At 42.5% G+C, this 18,193-nt stretch overlaps 2 protein-coding genes across 2 annotated transcripts; one reads left to right on the top strand and one right to left on the bottom strand.

Annotated features, from left to right (window-relative positions):
• Positions 1 to 188: 188 nt before the first annotated feature.
• Positions 189 to 9,026, top strand: ctr9 (CTR9 homolog, Paf1/RNA polymerase II complex component). The gene is made up of 23 exons (XM_069174128.1): positions 189 to 326; positions 1,711 to 1,809; positions 2,239 to 2,478; positions 2,574 to 2,691; positions 2,778 to 2,867; positions 3,163 to 3,419; positions 3,507 to 3,614; positions 3,708 to 3,944; positions 4,074 to 4,292; positions 4,498 to 4,681; positions 4,778 to 4,866; positions 4,958 to 5,143; positions 5,642 to 5,729; positions 5,811 to 5,959; positions 6,046 to 6,162; positions 6,261 to 6,406; positions 6,511 to 6,582; positions 7,009 to 7,144; positions 7,308 to 7,457; positions 7,552 to 7,697; positions 7,791 to 7,887; positions 7,992 to 8,104; positions 8,184 to 9,026. Exons 1-23 carry the CDS (start codon positions 282 to 284, stop codon positions 8,716 to 8,718), a joined length of 3,621 nt encoding a protein of 1,206 aa, XP_069030229.1. The 5' UTR covers positions 189 to 281; the 3' UTR covers positions 8,719 to 9,026.
• Positions 9,027 to 10,213: 1,187 nt separating this feature from the next.
• On the bottom strand, positions 10,214 to 17,518 carry LOC138212930 (eukaryotic translation initiation factor 4 gamma 2-like). The gene is made up of 19 exons (XM_069173638.1): positions 17,406 to 17,518; positions 15,732 to 15,857; positions 15,446 to 15,548; positions 15,220 to 15,351; positions 15,068 to 15,134; positions 14,822 to 14,973; positions 14,562 to 14,672; positions 14,293 to 14,475; positions 13,994 to 14,135; positions 13,726 to 13,889; positions 13,527 to 13,634; positions 13,275 to 13,379; positions 13,077 to 13,172; positions 12,772 to 12,987; positions 12,422 to 12,680; positions 12,079 to 12,283; positions 11,743 to 11,951; positions 11,493 to 11,614; positions 10,214 to 11,361 (listed from the first exon to the last, which is right to left on the bottom strand). Exons 6-19 carry the CDS (start codon positions 14,903 to 14,905, stop codon positions 11,296 to 11,298), a joined length of 2,070 nt encoding a protein of 689 aa, XP_069029739.1. The 5' UTR covers positions 14,906 to 14,973; positions 15,068 to 15,134; positions 15,220 to 15,351; positions 15,446 to 15,548; positions 15,732 to 15,857; positions 17,406 to 17,518; the 3' UTR covers positions 10,214 to 11,295.
• Between the last annotated feature and the right edge of the window lie 675 nt (positions 17,519 to 18,193).

Below are 18,193 nucleotides of genomic sequence, written 5' to 3'. Positions count from 1 at the left end.
TAAAACCCCAATAAAGTATTCCTAAAGATCCTAAATATATCTTTTCACGCAATTGTTTGGTTTGTTGTTATTACTGCGTACCAACGCGTTTCCATCAGGGCGTCTGAAGGAACCAAAGTTTTCGGCTGCTCAGTCTGGTCGAACATAATTCCAGTAGCACCATCCGTGTGTTTGTTTCCTATCGGAAGCATGAAGTAGCTACCAACAAACAACGAGCAGGAGATTTTGTATTGTTTTTTTTTTTTTTTTATAAATTAAACTTTTTCCCCTGCTCATCCAAGATGTCTCGAGGATCTATCGAGATCCCTTTACGGGACACAGATGAGGTAAAAGTCGTCTAACATGATTTATTAGGACTCTTTACTGACGTAGTGAACCTCGCTGTGCAACTAGCCGCGAGTGCTAAACCCAGCTAGCGTGAGCTAATGTGTGTCTGGAGACTCCTCAGCGAGGATTAATGTGGAGTTTAATGTTGCATATTGCAAGTCCATCTAAATTGTAAACGATCATTACAGACGTGTTGTCGTGGGTGAACTTAATAACTGAGGCTCATGTGCAAAGTGTAGGTCACTTATTGTCATAATATCAAAGAAGAAAGTCCACAATGACTTTTATCATATATTTGGTTTTGACTTTTTAATTTGACTTTCTGCTGCCTCGTTTTAATTTTTTGTCAACTTAAAATGGCATCTAAAACAGTGAAACATCTGAATCTGAATTCACGGCGGTGGTGATGTGCGGTTCAAAGTTTCTTTAACTGAATATGATTTTTTAATTTCGTGATATCAATGCACACCGAGTTGCCGGGCTGTAGTTTGCGTGCTGTTAAGTTGCATTGCTCTGCATACATTGAGATGGTTGTAATATTTATAGTATTTATACTGTCTTGTGTATATTAACATGTCGGACAGAATATTAGAAATATAATCGCAGCATAACTTCCAAAATGACTGAAAAGTTGGATCAATCTCTCTAAAATACTCACAACAAACACGGAACATTATGACTTTAATTATTTCTTTGTATAAATTAGGATCTGTTACAGCAGGGCTCTTGTTTTAGACTATATAGTTCAAGCAAAGTGTACATAATAAATAGCCTTTTTATATTTCCTATGACATTAACAGGAAAAGTTTTTGAATTAAATGAACAGAGGCTTTTTTCTTCAGGATTAATTCTGCAAATTAAATTAGAATGCAACTACTTTTGCACTTTTTTCTATTATTTTCAGCATCAATTCATCATCATTGTCTATTGAGACTGAGGGATGCCTGTGTCACTCCACTGATTAGTTTTTGATTACTTAATTAAGACCGGGATGCATCAATCATTTGGTCTATACAATGTCAAAAAGAAAATATGCCAGTCAAAATGCAGAATCCAAGAAAATATGTCTTGAATGACGGTCCAAAATTCCAATATTATCAGGCTGGTTGCTCATTATTTTTCTGTCTGTTGACGAATGAATTGCCTCCGGTCCAAGTTAGATACCAGACAAACCCAACGTACTCTTTTACACATCGGTGCCAAAATCTCTTAAAAACACAGTGTTGTCAGTGTTGCAAGTTGTTCTGCAACGTTGGTTTCCACTGTGCACCAGGAGATGGTCAACGGATCCGGGGTAGTATCCTGAGACTGTGACGTGATACACAGGGTAACTTTTTGTCAGACCTTGAATGCATCTCGACTTCACTGAATTGTTTTGTGCAGGTTATCGAACTCGACTTCGACCAGCTGCCGGAGGGAGATGAGGTCATCAGTATTTTGAAGCAAGAACACACGCAGCTGCACATTTGGATTGCTTTGGCGGTGAGTTAGTACAGAAACCTCAGACTGTCATTTTTTAGGTCTGTAGTTATTGATTAGTCTGTTTATAAAATTAAAAAAAAAAAAAAAAAAAAAGAAGATCTCTCACCTTTCTGTTTGATTTTGGCCACATATTTTTTTTTTAAAAATTTATTTATTTTTTTATTTTTTTTATCTCAGAACAAAAAATGAGATTAGGAAGGTTACAAATGCCACATTTAATATTCTTAAAACAGCAAGTCTTGAATGATTTAGTGATTATGAAGATAATTGACAAACTTGATACCTATTGATCTGTCAGCTGATAATTGACTAATTGTTTCAGCACTACATTTAATGATGTTGACTGTCATGTCGAAAAACACGATCCACAATATGAAACCTGATTAATGCTAAGCTCCATGAGATTCGGCCCATTTGTGTCTTTTTCAGTTGGAGTATTACAAACAGGGCAAAACGGAGGATTTTGTCAAGCTGTTAGAGGCGGCGCGCATCGATGGAAACCTCGACTACAGAGACCACGAGAAGGACCAGATGACCTGTTTGGACACGTTGGCAGCTTACTATGTCCAGCAAGCACGGAAAGAGAAAAACAAAGATGCCAAGAAAGAGCTCATCACGCAGGCCACGCTGCTCTATACTATGGCGGACAAGATCATCATGTATGATCAGGTAGGAAACGTGTCTGTCAGAGAAGTAGATAACCAGAGAAAGCTGCTATGACTCCTCTGTTTCTGGTGAATATAACCTGCCGCTGTCTCAATCAGAACCATTTGTTGGGACGAGCCTGTTTCTGCCTGCTGGAAGGAGACAAGATGGACCAGGCCGATGCTCAGTTCCACTTTGTCCTCAACCAGTCCACCAACAACATCCCTGCTTTACTTGGTAAGTTGAATATAAAAAAAGACAACAATGGATCTTGACTACTGTGATTGATTGATTGCAATAATAACACTGATGTTGTTCAACAGGTAAGGCCTGCATCTCCTTCAATAAAAAGGATTACAGAGGAGCTCTGGCGTACTACAAAAAGGCTCTGCGTACAAACCCTGGCTGCCCAGGTAAACAAGTTACATAATATCTTTAAACACTTCCTGTTTCACCAATTAATATATAAATTATACAATGTAACAAAAAGGGATAAAAGCAGCAGTAGACAAACATACAATTTTTTTTTAAAAACATTTATGTTCCCTAACTTTTTCTCTATATCTGCCAACGCTGATGCAAAACTCCTGTGATGAGTGAATTTTTGCTGATATATGAGCAGTGCTCCAGTTAACGCTGGATTTGTCAAACATTTGAGACAGATTATTCCTAATCTTTTCTGTATCGCGCTCTCGTGTCTCTGTCTAGCGGAGGTAAGGCTGGGGATGGGCCACTGCTTTGTCAAACTCAGCAAACTGGAGAAGGCTCGTTTGGCTTTCGGCCGAGCATTGGAGCTCAATTCGAAATGCGTGGGAGCGCTGGTGGGTTTGGCAGTTTTAGAGCTCAACAGCAAGGAGGCAGACTCCATCAAGAACGGAGTGCAGCTCCTGTCACGGGCCTACACCATCGACCCCAGCAACCCCATGGTGCTGAACCACCTTGCCAACCACTTCTTCTTCAAAAAGGTAATCACTTGTCACTTGTCCTTTTGAAGTGCAGGCCCAAGTGTAACCCTGTGTGATTTAACTGCTGTGTTTTCTGTTCTCTGTCAGGACTACAGCAAAGTGCAGCATCTCGCCCTGCATGCTTTCCACAACACCGAAGTCGAGGCCATGCAGGCGGAGAGCTGCTATCAGTTAGCTCGCTCATTTCACGTGCAGGTACGATCCTACCCAACCCTGTTCCCGCTCAGAGTGATTACTGGCTTGTCACTTTATGCCAGTGACACGTCTGCTCTTTTTCTTTTTCCACAGGAGGACTACGATCAAGCGTTTCAGTATTACTACCAGGCCACTCAGTTCGCCTCGTCCACCTTCGTGCTGCCTTTCTTTGGCCTGGGACAGATGTATGTATATCGGAGGGACAAGGAAAATGCAGCACAGTGCTTTGAAAAGGTTTTAAAAGCCTACCCCAACAACTACGAAACTATGAAAATCCTGGGGTCTCTCTATGCGACATCTGACGACCAGGAGAAGAGAGACATTGCAAAAGTACGTATCCTGTGCTTCCTCATCTCACTCATCGCATGGACCTGAAGATTGTGCCAGTGGAAATATATTAAATGGTAACTTAAGGGATCATGTTAAATCTGTATACATGTCACTGCTTTTGTTTCCTAGGGGCACTTAAAGAAGGTGACAGAGCAGTACCCGGATGATGTGGAGGCGTGGATCGAGCTGGCTCAGATCCTGGAGCAGACTGACATCCAGGGGGCACTGTCCGCTTACGGCACGGCCACCCGCATCCTGCAGGAGAAGGTCCAGGCAGACGTCCCCCCCGAGATCCTCAACAACCTTGGAGCTCTGCACTTCAGACTGGGCAACCTGGGGGAGGCCAAGGTACAATCAGTTCAGCCTCCTACTGAAGCTACATGCATGTAGGAATTCATCAACTAAGCTCTAGATGATTTGTGGAATATTAATTGGACAGACAGCCATTCCCCCTTTTTTTTTTTTTTACTGAGGTATTTAATGGCCATGAAGTGTGCAGAATTTTGTATTTGGCTGCTACTTCAAGGTTTTGGGTCTTGTCCTCCCCTGACAGAAATATTTTCTGGCATCTCTGGAGCGAGCCAAAGCCGAGGGAGAGCATGACGAGCATTACTACAACGCCATTTCTGTCACCACCTCCTACAATCTGGCCCGTCTGTACGAGGCCATGTGTGAATTCCACGAAGCTGAGAAACTCTACAAAAACATCCTCAGAGAGCATCCTAACTATGTTGACTGTAAGCGTGCAACATTACCCGGTGAAAGGAGTGAGATCATGAAGGAAACAGTTTCTACTCTGTGAAAGACTAAAACGTTTTTTTTTTGCCGTACAGGTTATTTGCGTCTTGGAGCGATGGCTCGTGACAAAGGAAACTTCTACGAAGCCTCTGATTGGTTCAAAGAAGCTCTGCAGATCAATCAGGTACACCCCCACTGCTGTGTGAACGTTCATAGACAAATATGGATGCAAAACTTGCTGCGACATGGTCTGACATTTGTTCTGTATGGTGCAGGACCACCCAGACGCCTGGTCCCTCATAGGAAATCTTCACTTGGCCAAACAGGAATGGGGACCGGGTCAAAAGAAGTTTGAGCGTATTCTGAAGCAGCCGTCCACGCAGAACGACACATACTCCATGCTTGCGCTGGGTAATGTGTGGCTCCAGACTCTGCACCAGCCCACCAGAGACCGAGAAAAGGTGCACACCGATGTTTCATTTTAATCAGCTGACTGACAGAAAAAGGACAGCAGTAGAACAAGTTAAACAGTAGAAGACTTCAGTGAACGCTACTTCACAACATAAATCATGTCAGTGCTCTTACCATCGTAAAGTTGAGCAGACCAGAAGACACCTGCAGACACAAAGACACAAAGTTAAGGACATGCAGTAGTAGAGCTCAGTGCATCATGGGAAGACCCACAACAGCCCAGGCAGATAGCAGCGTAGCAAAGGGGATGGATGAGGGTCACCTGGGCCAGCTGTAGCTGTTGTGACATTGCAACGTGCTGCTCTACTTAAGAACTGCAAATTCAACATGAGGCAATAAATCATCTGCTGAGATAAATCAGATGGATCTTGAGACATATCCTGTTAAAGTCAGTGTAGTTAATAGATGACTGGTTGTTGTTTTTAAGTGCGTGTTTGAAGGGAAATAATAGATTCTCAGATGAAGCAACAATGTTTATGCCCCAACAGGAAAAGAGACATCAGGATCGAGCTCTGGCGATTTACAAACAGGTCCTGCGAAATGATGCCAAGAACCTCTACGCTGCCAATGGCATCGGTCTGTTGAGCTTTCTTCTATTGTTTTAATTCGTTGCGCTGTATTTGTTTGTCGCACTGAACATACCGTTGTTTCGTCCAGGTGCCGTCCTCGCCCATAAGGGCTACTTCAGAGAAGCACGTGACGTGTTTGCGCAGGTGAGGGAGGCCACAGCAGACATCAGTGACGTGTGGCTGAATCTGGCTCACATCTACGTGGAACAGAAGCAATACATCAGCGCTGTGCAGATGGTAAGGCCCTCGCTTCCGATGGACTGCTTTTATTTACGTTTTTTTTTTCCCTCATTACAGTCGGGTATTTTTCTTCCGCCCCACAGTACGAGAACTGCCTGAAGAAGTTTTACAAGTATCAGAACACAGAGGTGCTGCTGTACCTCGCGAGAGCGCTCTTCAAATGCGGGAAACTCCAAGAGTGCAAGCAGATGCTGCTGAAGGTACGTTAAGACTGATGAAAGGCTTTTTTCTTTTTTTTTTTTTTAAATCTAATTTACTACATGAGGGGAGAGTAACTTTGTCTACCTGATGTGTGAAGGCCCGTCACGTGGCGCCCAGCGACACCGTGCTGATGTTCAACGTAGCCCTGGTGCTGCAGAGACTGGCCACTCTGGTGCTGAAAGATGAGAAGAGCAACCTGAAGGCCGTGCTCAGTGCTGTCAAAGAGCTGGAACTGGCTCACAGGTAGAGATTTCATTTATGCCCCCGCCCCCCCACCCCCACCCCAGTCTGTCCTCTGCCTCGTCCTGTAGTTTCATCTCCTTCTCACCCTCCTCCTCCTCACGCAGGTATTTCAGCTACCTCAGCAAGGCCGGAGACAAGATGAGGTTCGACCTCGCTCTCGCTGCATCTGAAGCCAGGTCAGTCTGATTTATTGTCATCACAGTAAAATACATGCCGAAGGTTTTTGTTTGCTTTTACATAACAGAAGAATTTATGAAAACTTTTGCATTTGTGTTTTTAATGAATGAAGCTGGTACTTGTTGCTCCATCCACACCGGCCTCTAAACCTCCCTTTTTTTTTTTAAACCAGAAATATTTACAGACACTCGCTGATTTTCCTTATTATTTTTCTTTGACAAATCTCAAACATTACAGTTTCAATAGGGGTTCCTTTTATTTCTTCTTTTTACATTGATGTCAGCAGATACTTGTAGTTTGCCAGCAATTTGATCAAATGTTTTTAATTGAGTGCTTCTTGTTTTTACACGGGGCTCGTTCTGGCGCTGTTTTCATTTAGTGTGTTGTGATATAACTGCGATTGTTGTTGCGCTGTGGCAACGCAGGCAGTGCTCGGACCTGCTGAGTCAGGCTCAGTACCATGTGGCAAGAGCCAGAAAGCAGGATGAGGAGGAGAAGGAGCTTCGTGCCAAACAAGAACAGGAGAGAGACCTGTTGCGCCAGCAGTTGTTAAAAGAACAGGTACTGATGATCCTACCATCCAAAAAACAAAACACTTTTTGGTGATAACTGGCCTCGTGTAGGTTTCTTTTTTTTTTTTGCGTTGCATCGGATTTTGATTTAATTTTGATCTCCAATAAAGTGCTTCACGTTCATCGGCTTTTCTCCATCAAACCCTGTTTAGGAGGAAAAGCGGAGCAGAGAGGTCGAAGAACAGAAGAAGCTCCTGGAGCAGAGAGCTTTGTACGTGGAGAAGACCAAGAACCTTCTCACCTTCGCAGAGGGATCGAAGGACATGTCCAAAGACAAGAAGAAGTCGGGAGGCGGAGGACGTGTGAGTGTCAGCACTGATTGCGCTGAAGTCAACAGAAGACTCAAAATTGCACTTTAATGCGGCGTAGCTAACATACTTCTTCTTCATCCCAAAGCGTAAGAAAGGCGGCGACATGGATGAGTTTGTTAATGACGATTCTGACGAGGACCTGCCAATGAAGAAGAGGAGGAAGCGAAGGGGCAGCGGCAGCGAACAGGAGGACGGAGAGGATGGAGAGAAAAAGAAAAAGAAGAGGAGGAGGTGAGTCCGCGGCAGTGAATACCAAATGTAGTTTAGTTTGACTGCAGAGCAAAGCATTTCGATACCAAGATAAAATGTTGACCTGTGTTTCAGACCTACTAAAGGAGATGACGACAGTGATGATGAGGAAGGAGCATCACGACCCAAGAAGCAGCGTAAACCCAAAGACGGCCGCAAGAGGATTGAAAAGGTCCTTTCTTTGATTCGCTCTTCTGTCTGATTGACGTTCTCAAAATCATTTTAAAACATGTTTCAGGTGCAGTTTCTACAATTTTAACGCCATTTCCATTTCAGCACCAGCCTGAGCGTCTACCACCGTCTCTTAAAGGAAAGATCAAGTCCAAGGCGATCATCTCCTCCTCCGAGTCCTCTTCAGATGAAGATGGACTGAAAATAGCTGAAGAAAGGTAAAAGCTTAAAGTGAAATTTCACCCTTGAACATTAGTAAATCAACAGGAAGGTTGATGAATGCCCTTTCTCCCACAGAAATAGAGACAGTGGTTCGGGATCTGACGACGAGGGCGGCCACAGGAAGCGCATCGCGTCTGACAGTGACTCCGATGGCGGGAGGAAACGCTCGGGCAGCGAGGCGGGAAGCGCTCGGCGCTCTGCCGGCTCTGAGGACGACGAGTCTGGCAGCGACCGTCCAGTGAAGAAGAGGAGAGTGCAGCGGCAGTCTGACTCGGAGCAGTCGGACAACGAGAGCAAGAGGAGTCGGTCGGGATCCGACGACGAGTCGAGGGCTGGTTCGCCCGCCGCAGCGTCAGACCGAGGGTCAAACCGAGGGTCAGACCGGGGGTCAAACCGAGGGTCAGACCGAGGGTCAAACAGAGGGTCAGACCGAGGATCAGACCGAGGGTCAAACAGAGGGTCAGACCGGGGGTCAGACCGGGGATCAGACCGAGGGTCAGACCGAAGGTCAAACAGAGGATCTGAAGCGGGCTCAGACAACGAAGGTTCCCCGCGCCGGTCCGACAACGGTTCAGAACCGGAGGGCTCCAACAACGATGACAGTGATTAAATCTTCAAATCACTCAGACTCTGAGAAAACCCATCTGCATTTTTTCATTTTTAAAGCAGATTTCTGTCCGTATAATAATTTCAGATTAGTCTAGAAAAGTGTCTTTTTTTTGGGTACAGCTTTTTGATGATTTTCTCACGTCTTATTGGAAATTTCGTTCACTGACGTTGTGCTTTGTTGAAAATGTTTTGTTAAAGATACACAAAATGGTCTGAAGTAAAACGGGAAAAAAATGTCTTGTAACCGATGAGACACTGACCACAAAATGAAAGATACTTCAATGAAATGTCAAATAAAAATTAAAAAGTACAAAGAATTGTGTAAGGCTCTGGTCCTGTGTCACACCAACATTATACACAACTTTATATCCCTATTAATAAGCTGGGGGGGTTAAGATGTGGGTCCTTTCAGAAAGATAGGATCAATTGAATAAGGGGCCTTCTAATACTGACAGACATTTGTCTCAAAAACAAAACTTTGTATGAAGTGTTGCTTTTCAAAGTTGTGCTGCGCATCAGTTTGTACTAACAGGATGCTGCACTTCAAGATAATCGCTGTTCCGAAGGTTTCAATGAACACTTTTGTTCAAGTCTACCTAATCTGAGTAAACCAGAATTTAAGATCATCTTGCAGTGAGCAACAGGCCGTTTGATTAAATTTGGGAAATAAACAGCCTTTTAGGAAGACATCCCATCTGTTAGTCTGAGCAAAGGGCAAATAGTCCACAAACAAAAAAAACCACCAGATTTTAGAAAACCAGTGAAGTTGCAGTTTACATCCAGCCTCACTACTCGTGGTGAAAACTTTGAAGGGAATTGGCCAACACAGTTGATTCTATTTCAACACACGTATCTCTTCTGTTCCTGAGGTATTGCATTGAATAATGGAAAGAAAAGTGTTTCATTACCATTTTGATGTCAGTGAAGTTGACCTTTGGGTTATAAAACCAAGAGAGTCGAGTGAACTTTGGTCATAATTAGCACATAAATTCTAGTTTTAGCCACGACTGTGTTTTGTGCGATAACGGTAACCTTTCACCCCCCCCCCCCCCCCCAACATAGAAATAGTTTCTCCTTGAGCTCCAGTGAACGTTTGCGATACATTTGAAGCAATTCCCTCGAGGCGTTTCCGAGATATCATTCACAAGAGTGGGACGACGTGAGGTGACCGCAACCTTGACCTTCGACCCCCAAAACTCACGTGGGTTCGTCTTCAGGAAGCAAAGGATGACCGGGTTTGTGTAGCTGTGAGGGAAAGGGGTCCTTCTGCAACCACGATGAGCTCACGGAGCTAGAGAAAGCCAACGCTTAAGGGGAAAAAAAAAAATCCTTCACGGGACCAACGTTTCTTCAAACTCGGCAGATTACGTTTGTGCCAAATTGGAAGACATTCGCTCAGCGTGTTGGGAGAGATACCGTCCAAGAGAACGGGACAAACAACTGGAGAACGAACACGAGGCCTCTGGCCACAGAAAAACAAATCTTCCAGACAGAAATGAACTGTTAAACTTTATTCAAGGTTGATCTGTAGTTGTACACTCAACTTCATGCGCTTGCGCTCCAAAAGAAGGTCAAAGTGTACACATACAGTACATTCTTTGTAATTTCATGAAGATAAAAAGACCATTTAAGAACTTGACAAATATGGCAAACAGACGTAAAATTTCCACGAGTGGTGAACAACCGTAGCAAAGGAAAACTAAGCTTTGGCTGTCTCAATGTCAAAACCGAGACATTCAAGTATAGTCCGAGATACATTAGAGGTATATCCATATGAACTGATAAATTAAAAAAGGCCACACAGATTCATTCCTAACAGCACAAACGTTTCATACATAAAAAAGCTCTTGATTTATCAAACTAAATGTGGGTAACCGAAATTATACTGTGCAAGTAAAATAGGCCACTACTTCTAGAGATATAATCGAATCCGGATTTAAGAATTTTCAGACAAAATGGTCTATTTTCGAGCACAAGAAACCCCATTATAATCATGCAGCCAACAACTGCAGCTCACGATTGTTTTAACAAATCAAGGAAAGTATATTTTACTATTGCAACGACTCATGGTGTTGAGCAAAGTGCATTTAAAAACTGATTAACAAATGCAATTTAAACATTGAGTAAAGTCTCCAAGCAACACGTTGGGAGTCTTTTCTCATTTGTAAACAGTTTTTAAGTAAATAGTTATGGCAGCACTTGGTGACTCCTACCAGATTTTAAAGGTGATAAAATGGGTCAAAGTTCTGGTGCAATTTGCTGCAAAATACTGCCAACTGTTAGAAGAAAACATAACCCATGATGATTGAAATGTATAAAACATCTGCTGTAGGACATCAAAGAAGATAGAAAATTTGACAAAGCATAAATACAATAAAGATGGTGGCGATGCTCAATTGATCTGGCAAAAACATGTTATAGTGGAATGAACTGTAACAGTGGTTACAAGAAGAGGGGGAAGATTTAGACAGGGGAGGACACGTGAAGAAAAAAAATAGAAGAAGAAGAAGAAGAAAAAAAAAAAGAGAAAAGAGAATCACTCATTGCATCCTGATAACACATGGCTTTGGCCTGTTCCTCAGTAATCTTCTTCTTCTGACTCCTCTTCCTCTGCGGTCTCCAGCCAGGTCAGCCACTGGTTCACCTGCACCAGAACCACAATACATCCAAGTTACTTATGATCAACCGGTCGCTATGTGGAAGTACAACACAAATAAACAGCTGATTTTGGAAAAAATGTCAAAAATCAACAATAATTAGGGTACATAAAATTACCTGAAATAATGCTTTTCCTTTCCCAGGATACTCTTGGGTGACATCTTCCTTCCATGAAAGAAAGGCCTCTTCTTCAATTATTTCCATGTCATAAAGGTTCACAAAGTAGCGCAGCAACATGCCTACAAGTAAAAGGAAAAAAAGAGAGAGCAACCATTACACATCTGAAAGCTTCAAAACCAAAAGTTAAGCAACGTTTCCAAATAGAAACGGACAGAAGGTGCTGCGCTGAACCACAACCGTGACCTACCTTTGGGGAAAGCCTTGGTATTGCAGTGGACCTGCAGGGCATACAACGCACTGACTTGCAGGTCAATGTGATCGTGTAGGAATTTTTGCATTACTGGTTTGAACACCAGCATCAGCTGCTTCTCTTCATCCAGCTGTTCTTTACTGGGCACTGCAAGCTGCTCTTCATCGTCATCGGGGTTGATCTCATAAGCAATGTACTGCAAGAAGCTGCAGACAAGAGGACCATTTACTTTAATACGCTTAAGAGCATGATATACGGTGTGGTATCAGAATAACTAATAGGCATTATTATTATTATTCTTGTTTTATATCATCATTAGAAACACTGCTGTACCTGGTCATGAGGATGTTGACAAACCCTCTGTCAGTGTGGAGTTTAGGAGAGATGTTGTCTTTGATCCACTTGTAGATGGACTGTGGAGAAGGATCTACTTTGATCTGCTTCAGCAGCTCCTTCTCCAGTTTCATCAGAGGGAACAAAAAGCTCAGACCTTTGCCCTCCAGAATCTCCAGCATCCTGTCCTTGTTCTGGTCAATTTCTACAGGAGTAGAAATAACGACCCGTCAGAAATAGCCAAAGACTTCATTTTGTATTCAGAAGCAGATTTGCATTGAACTTTGGTTTTTTTTAAATGACGTTGGGTTTAAATTTAGGGTCAAAGGGGTCTTGGACATACCAGGTAGCATCTTCTGCATGTTGACCTTGCTCTGCTGGAACAGATCAGTCAGCCACTCGCGGTCCTTCAGTTTGACCATCTGCTGCAGGCAGAGCAGGAACAGAGGGAAATGAGCACCGTTCTCCAGCTGATGGGCCAAATCGGCAACGCTGACCAGGTCGGCAATGATCGCTCGAGCTGCAAACTGTGCCAGGTACGACTTCACCAGTGGGACTTCTTCCTCGATCTTAGGACACTGGTCCAGAACACTCAGGAAGGCCTATTGAAAAGGAATGTGGTGTGAATAAGAACTAATATTCCTATTCAGATGGTGAATCCTGCACATTTTAAAGAACCGTAAAAACACTCGCCTGCATTAGGTTATCACCAGTGACGAGGCCCTCTGTGCAGAGTGCACAGATCAGGGTGCTTGCATGTTCCTTATCCTCGTCTGCTCGATCAAGGGAATAGATCAGGATCTTGTTCAGCATCTCAGACAGAAAGTGTTTCGGAGGCTTCATCTCCTTCGCAGCATTGACTGCCTCATCGATGTTTTTGCTGTTCAGATAGTCGGACACTAATGTCTCCTAAAAAAAAAAAAGATCATCAGATTCAGTAAGCTTGACGGAGTATGTTTTGCAGGAAGGAAATCAAATAAGCAGCTCAAAGAACTCACTGTCATTTTATGCAACTCTTCCTTTGTAGGAGGAGCTTTTTTATTGGACTTTGCAGGTTTTTCCTGAATTGGAGGAGGATTAGTTTTGAGGCCAAGCTGTGGAGTCACAAAGAAAACAAAAGATGAGCATGTTTTTTTCTGGAAATCTGTAAATACCATATGAGCTCAGTGTATTTGCTGTAGATCTAAAAATGTTACCTGTCCCATTGGGGGACCTGTTTGAGGCATCATCATCATCTGAGGCTGCAGCTTTGGCACTTGGTTTTTATTCAAAATGAAGGACTGTGCTGGCCTCAGACTGATCTGGAAAGGCAAAAACACAGACACCAATGTCACACAGCTAGAATATAAAGCCATTCACATTTATTTTCAAACCATACAATACAATTTAAATGGAACCTTGGTAATCCAACATGCAAAACTCAAATAGCCAAAAGTAAGAGTTTGTACCTCATCAACATTGAGTTTCCCTTTCTTGCTGAAGCGGGGAGCCATGTCCTTTGACTGTATCTGTGCCGAGTGATTCTGTTTGTGGTTGAAAACTGGAGAACTTTGCCCCTTTGAAAGAGTTACAGAATTATTGTTATCAATGATCAGTGCAGAAATTTAACATGCCAGAAATATGAACAACTACAATAATCACATGTACCTGGTTTGGTTTGATGAAAGTCTTGTTTCCTGCTTCAAACTGAGGCTGGTGTGAAGCGTTGCCGTTTCCATTGTGGCCATTATAAAGCGGGTTGGTACGGTGACGACCCATGGTCGGAGAATAGTGGTCCTGGATTACTCCTGGACCTGTACCAATGCCACTGCCTATCCAAACCAAGACAGCAAAACATTGCTAGTAAGGAGGAATACTTATTTAATGCATCTTGAAAGCAATTACTTTTATAAAAAGGGGAAAAGCTGCGACATACCAGGCATCTGTCCAAACATATCAGCCAGCCCACCAAGAGTTTCCCTGTCGAACTTGATCCTTGTTGGTAGGAAGGAGGAGTTGTCCATGAAGAACTCATTCCTCATTGCATCATTTGAAGGAGGAATGAAAACACCCAAATCCTGCAAAGCACAAACTCCTGTAAGAATGTGTGGACACAGCCTACTGGACCAGCACCCATTATTATTATTATTATTATTATAGATGTTATTCATTGTTCTTATCCCTCCATTATAAACAGACAGACGGCACTTTCTGAAGTGGATCCGCGAAACTAACCTTTACTGCATCCTGACGAACTTGGTTGATCGTCTTTGGTCCGTTGTCAATGTAAGCTTTGCGAGGAACCCAGTTGTTGTCTCGCAGCTCCACCGTGTTCTGCAGCAGAAAACGAATTCTCGCTGGCAGTTCCTTGTTGTTCGTTAAGGATCGCATGCGGCCAAAGTATTGATCCATCAAAGACTGGAAGGAAAATATATGTTATTTAACAGGGCAAAATAATTTATAGACAAGACTATTATCTATCACCTTTGTTTCCATGTACTCACCCTAGCCTTTTCATGATCAAGTTTAGGTCCCACAGTTTTCATTATCTGACAGAGGCATTCCAAATCTTCACCCATATCCTTAAGTTGGACTCTCTTCTTCTTCTCCAAGAGCTGAAAAAAAAACCCAACAGCATTTAATACAATCGAATTTTCAACACAACTGTTGGCGTGACAATTTGATTTTGGGGTCATACAACTTAAGAATTAAAGTAAAATGAATGAGTACAATTAACCATGTTAAGCTATTAAAACAAACGTACCGTTTTGATGCACTTGTGAAGGATTGATTCGTGGATAAGATTGAGTTTGCCAAGTTCACCGATGAATTTGATGTTTCCCAGCATCTTGATCTTTGCAATAGCACGCTGCTCCTCCTCCTCAGAGGTGAGTGGGTTGTCATGTTTGTCAAAGACTACAAGGGGAAAAAGGAAAATGACTCCAAGGAACAACTCGTGACCAAACTGTATTTTGTAACTGACCACATGGTTTAAATCGAATTCACTCACGTTCAACATTCCTGGCGCGGTTCTCAAACTCATCTTGAAGCTTAGAAATCAGAAGCCGTCTGAAGGTCTGTAAAACAGAAATTGTTCAAAATCCAGACAGGAAACACACAAGAGTAGTAAAATGTACATTTTATTGTGAAAAGATATCTTACAGTATTCTGCTTTTGTGTTGCTAGGTTTTCTGTTGATGGGCCTTCAAAGTTTGGTGCATCCTCTGCCAAGCGTAGACATAGTTGAGCGTACAACTGGCTATACTTGGGCTCTTCGAGGGCTTTGTCAACAATCTTAAGAGGGGAAAAATGGAAAGTAAGAAATTAGGAGCCCATTTTAACAGGTTACACGAATAAAACACAAAACACAGCTGAAGAGAGTACTCACCAACAAGATGATTCCTTTTAAGACAAGTTTCGAATCTACACCTGAATTGAGGAGCTCCAGGCATAGTTTGTCAAACTTCTCAGGAGTCAGCTTATTCAGTATGCTGATGAAGAGGAGGAAGGGCAAAAAAAACAAAACAGCACACATTAAATGACAATATACCAACTACACCATCAACAATCTCTTATGGCACATTCAGGTCCTGGCTTACCATCTAAATAGTACCGTGAACATTTTTACCCAATCTGCGTAAATGAAGTACACATGGATTTAAACGGAAACATACCCTCTCACTTTCCTGAAGATTCCGTCATTTTGCCCTTTCTCGATGGAGGAGTTGGCATCTCGTCTAGTGCTTCGAGAAGGTACCCATCTCTGAACGCTAGAACCTGGGGTTTTCCCCAGGGACTCGCTGCAATGCACACAAAACATCGTCAGTGGTACAATACAGGAATATTAACCAGGAACAGATAGTCTTATATCGCAGGTATCTGGCTCTGATTGATGGTGGTTGAGTAAAAATAAGGCCTTGTTAAAGCATGTGAAAAAAAGCGTTCACAGTGTTGTCAACTTTTCAGCATGTGACACTATTGGTTGCTGTTTAGAAACTCAAATACAGAGTTGGGGAATAACTAGTTACATGTTTTACATGCATTGGTAATCAGTTACTGTCAAACAATATATAATGAATTCACAGTTACTATTCCAAGTGTTGGGTGATCACAAATGGGTTACAACTGAATATATGCTTTTCGGTAAAGCGCTTTTATGTAGAATGTAATATTCATCATGTTGATTTTGATATTTTCTGTCCATGTTTAAACAGACACCTTTTATTTGGCAGTGTGTTCTCAAATTTGACAATTGTTTGCGATGGGTTCTGTTTCAATTTGCACAGCCTGTCGTCTGCCGATCAAATCAATGTGCACTACTCTAAACCACCGTGCTCAGGCGGTTGATGTTGTTTCAAACCATGAGATTAAAAAAAGTCAGAACCAGACCAGTATCCCTGTTATGAGTCCTATAGTCACTCAGCATGAAGGCGACATGAATGTGGATTTAGTTTGATGTTATGGGAAAAAATTTCCCTCCCTGCAGTCAGTTGTGATCGACATACATAAAATCAAAACATTTTAACCTTTAATTCTACTGTAGAACTTTTAATTAAAGTGTGACAGTAATAAGTGTCGAGTTCTGCTGGGAGGTTTGTACTGCCTTGTTTATCTTTAGTTTCAGGGGTTTTCAGCTTTATTGTCCAGTTTAAAACAATTGTTACAAAAGTAATCCCCTATAACGAGTCATTACTTTGAGTCATCAAAATAGTTACATTACAAATTACATTTTTAAAAAGGGTAACAAGTAATCTGCATCCTTTTACATTTCAAAAGTAACCTTGCAACACTGCTCAAATATAGTAACTTGTCTTAAGTTTTGTTTTCAATGGCACTGTGGTATAATCTGTGGTATTTGCAGGGTCACAATTGATTATTAGGAGCTGAAATTCTCACAGCATGCCTTTTCCCTGTTGACTCGTGCATTGATGAGTGACATTTGGAGTAAAGTGCGACTACCTGATTCAGATGCTAAAGAAGTCATATACTTTAGACGACTCTGTGATAATGCCAAAGAACACTACATATCTGGGTGTGTGATTAAAGGCCCGATGGAGAGGTTTATATATCTGCGGTGTAATTAAGATTACTGAATATGTTTAGGTGAAAGGATGAGTTTAAAAACATAAATAAAATTAAAAAATAAATAAAAATCACCTGTTGCCGACAGTCTTGGGATAGTGCTGAGGTGCACCCCCACCTCCTCCCCCTACACTGTGATCCAAAAAAAAAAAAAAAAAAAGGGAGAACGGTTTTTAACTTAACATAAATGCGAGCCTAGGTTTTAGTGTGTGCTATTTGAGAGTGTGGTCGGTGTAAATAGATGTTGACGTCGTCATGCTGAATACCTGAAACGAGAAGGACCCCCTGGTGCAACGACACTCTCCACTTTGGCGGCTTGACAAAGAATACCTGAAAAGAATTGAGTTCTGGGAATGGAGCAGGAAAAAAAAAAAGCGACCTGGAAGAAGAAGAACAGACGAGACAAACGCACGTCGATTAGCTCCGAGTGAACCTCCGCACACACACACACACACACGAAGGTTATTACCGTCGAGCACAACGTAATAATACCCGACATAAACACGGTTCATTTACTGCGGAGTGGATTTCGGAGAATTTGTTGAGCACGTGAACGCCGACACGTGCCCCCCCCCCCCCCCCCCTCCCGTGTGTCCGCGAAGCGATAGCGGTGGCGATGCTAGCCCGGTACGGTGACGACGATGCGTCGTCGTGAGGTTGCCGTAATCTCCCGTTTACTTTCCCTTTACAGTAAAACCACTCGTTTCTCCCCGACACTCCTCACCGCAAAAAATAAATAAATATCGTTGCCCCCTCTCTCCCAGATTACTTTTATCTAAGTGACCCAGTTAGCTTCGTAGCCAAATCACGGATGGCTGCGCGGCAGGAAAAGAAGTCCGACATTTCGACTCGAGGCCGAAAATATTTCGACACCAATTTAGGCGAAATATAAACTCGATCCGTCACGAACGTCTCGAGATTAAATCAAATAACACACTTTGCGTGTCCGTGAGCGGCCGATTTCTTCTCAAATGTTGATATTTTAAGAGCCGCCGAAAAAAAAAAAAAAAAAAAAAAAAAAAAAAAAAAAAAAAAAAGCTAAAACACCGTTAAA

The sequence above is a fragment of the Embiotoca jacksoni genome, unplaced genomic scaffold, assembly GCF_022577435.1.
Source record: "Embiotoca jacksoni isolate LCO1_2020_lvr unplaced genomic scaffold, fEmbJac1.0.p SCAF_6, whole genome shotgun sequence".
Taxonomy (NCBI): Eukaryota; Metazoa; Chordata; class Actinopteri; family Embiotocidae; genus Embiotoca; species Embiotoca jacksoni.
This window is presented reverse-complemented; position numbering and strand designations above follow the sequence as displayed.

Excerpts from the sequence above, each read along its gene's own strand:
- LOC138212930 (XM_069173638.1), bottom strand. The coding sequence starts at position 14,905 with ATGCTGGGAAACATCAAATTCATCGGTGAACTTGGCAAACTCAATCTT. Across the intron at positions 14,673-14,821 it reads TTCACAAGTGCATCAAAACG|CTCTTGGAGAAGAAGAAGAG; the intron begins GTACGTTTGTTT and ends TTTTTTTTTCAG. Across the intron at positions 13,380-13,526 it reads GGAAACTCAATGTTGATGAG|ATCAGTCTGAGGCCAGCACA; the intron begins GTACAAACTCTT and ends TTGCCTTTCCAG.
- ctr9 (XM_069174128.1), top strand. The coding sequence starts at position 282 with ATGTCTCGAGGATCTATCGAGATCCCTTTACGGGACACAGATGAG. Across the intron at positions 2,479-2,573 it reads AGATCATCATGTATGATCAG|AACCATTTGTTGGGACGAGC; the intron begins GTAGGAAACGTG and ends TGTCTCAATCAG. Across the intron at positions 6,163-6,260 it reads GCAAGCAGATGCTGCTGAAG|GCCCGTCACGTGGCGCCCAG; the intron begins GTACGTTAAGAC and ends TGATGTGTGAAG.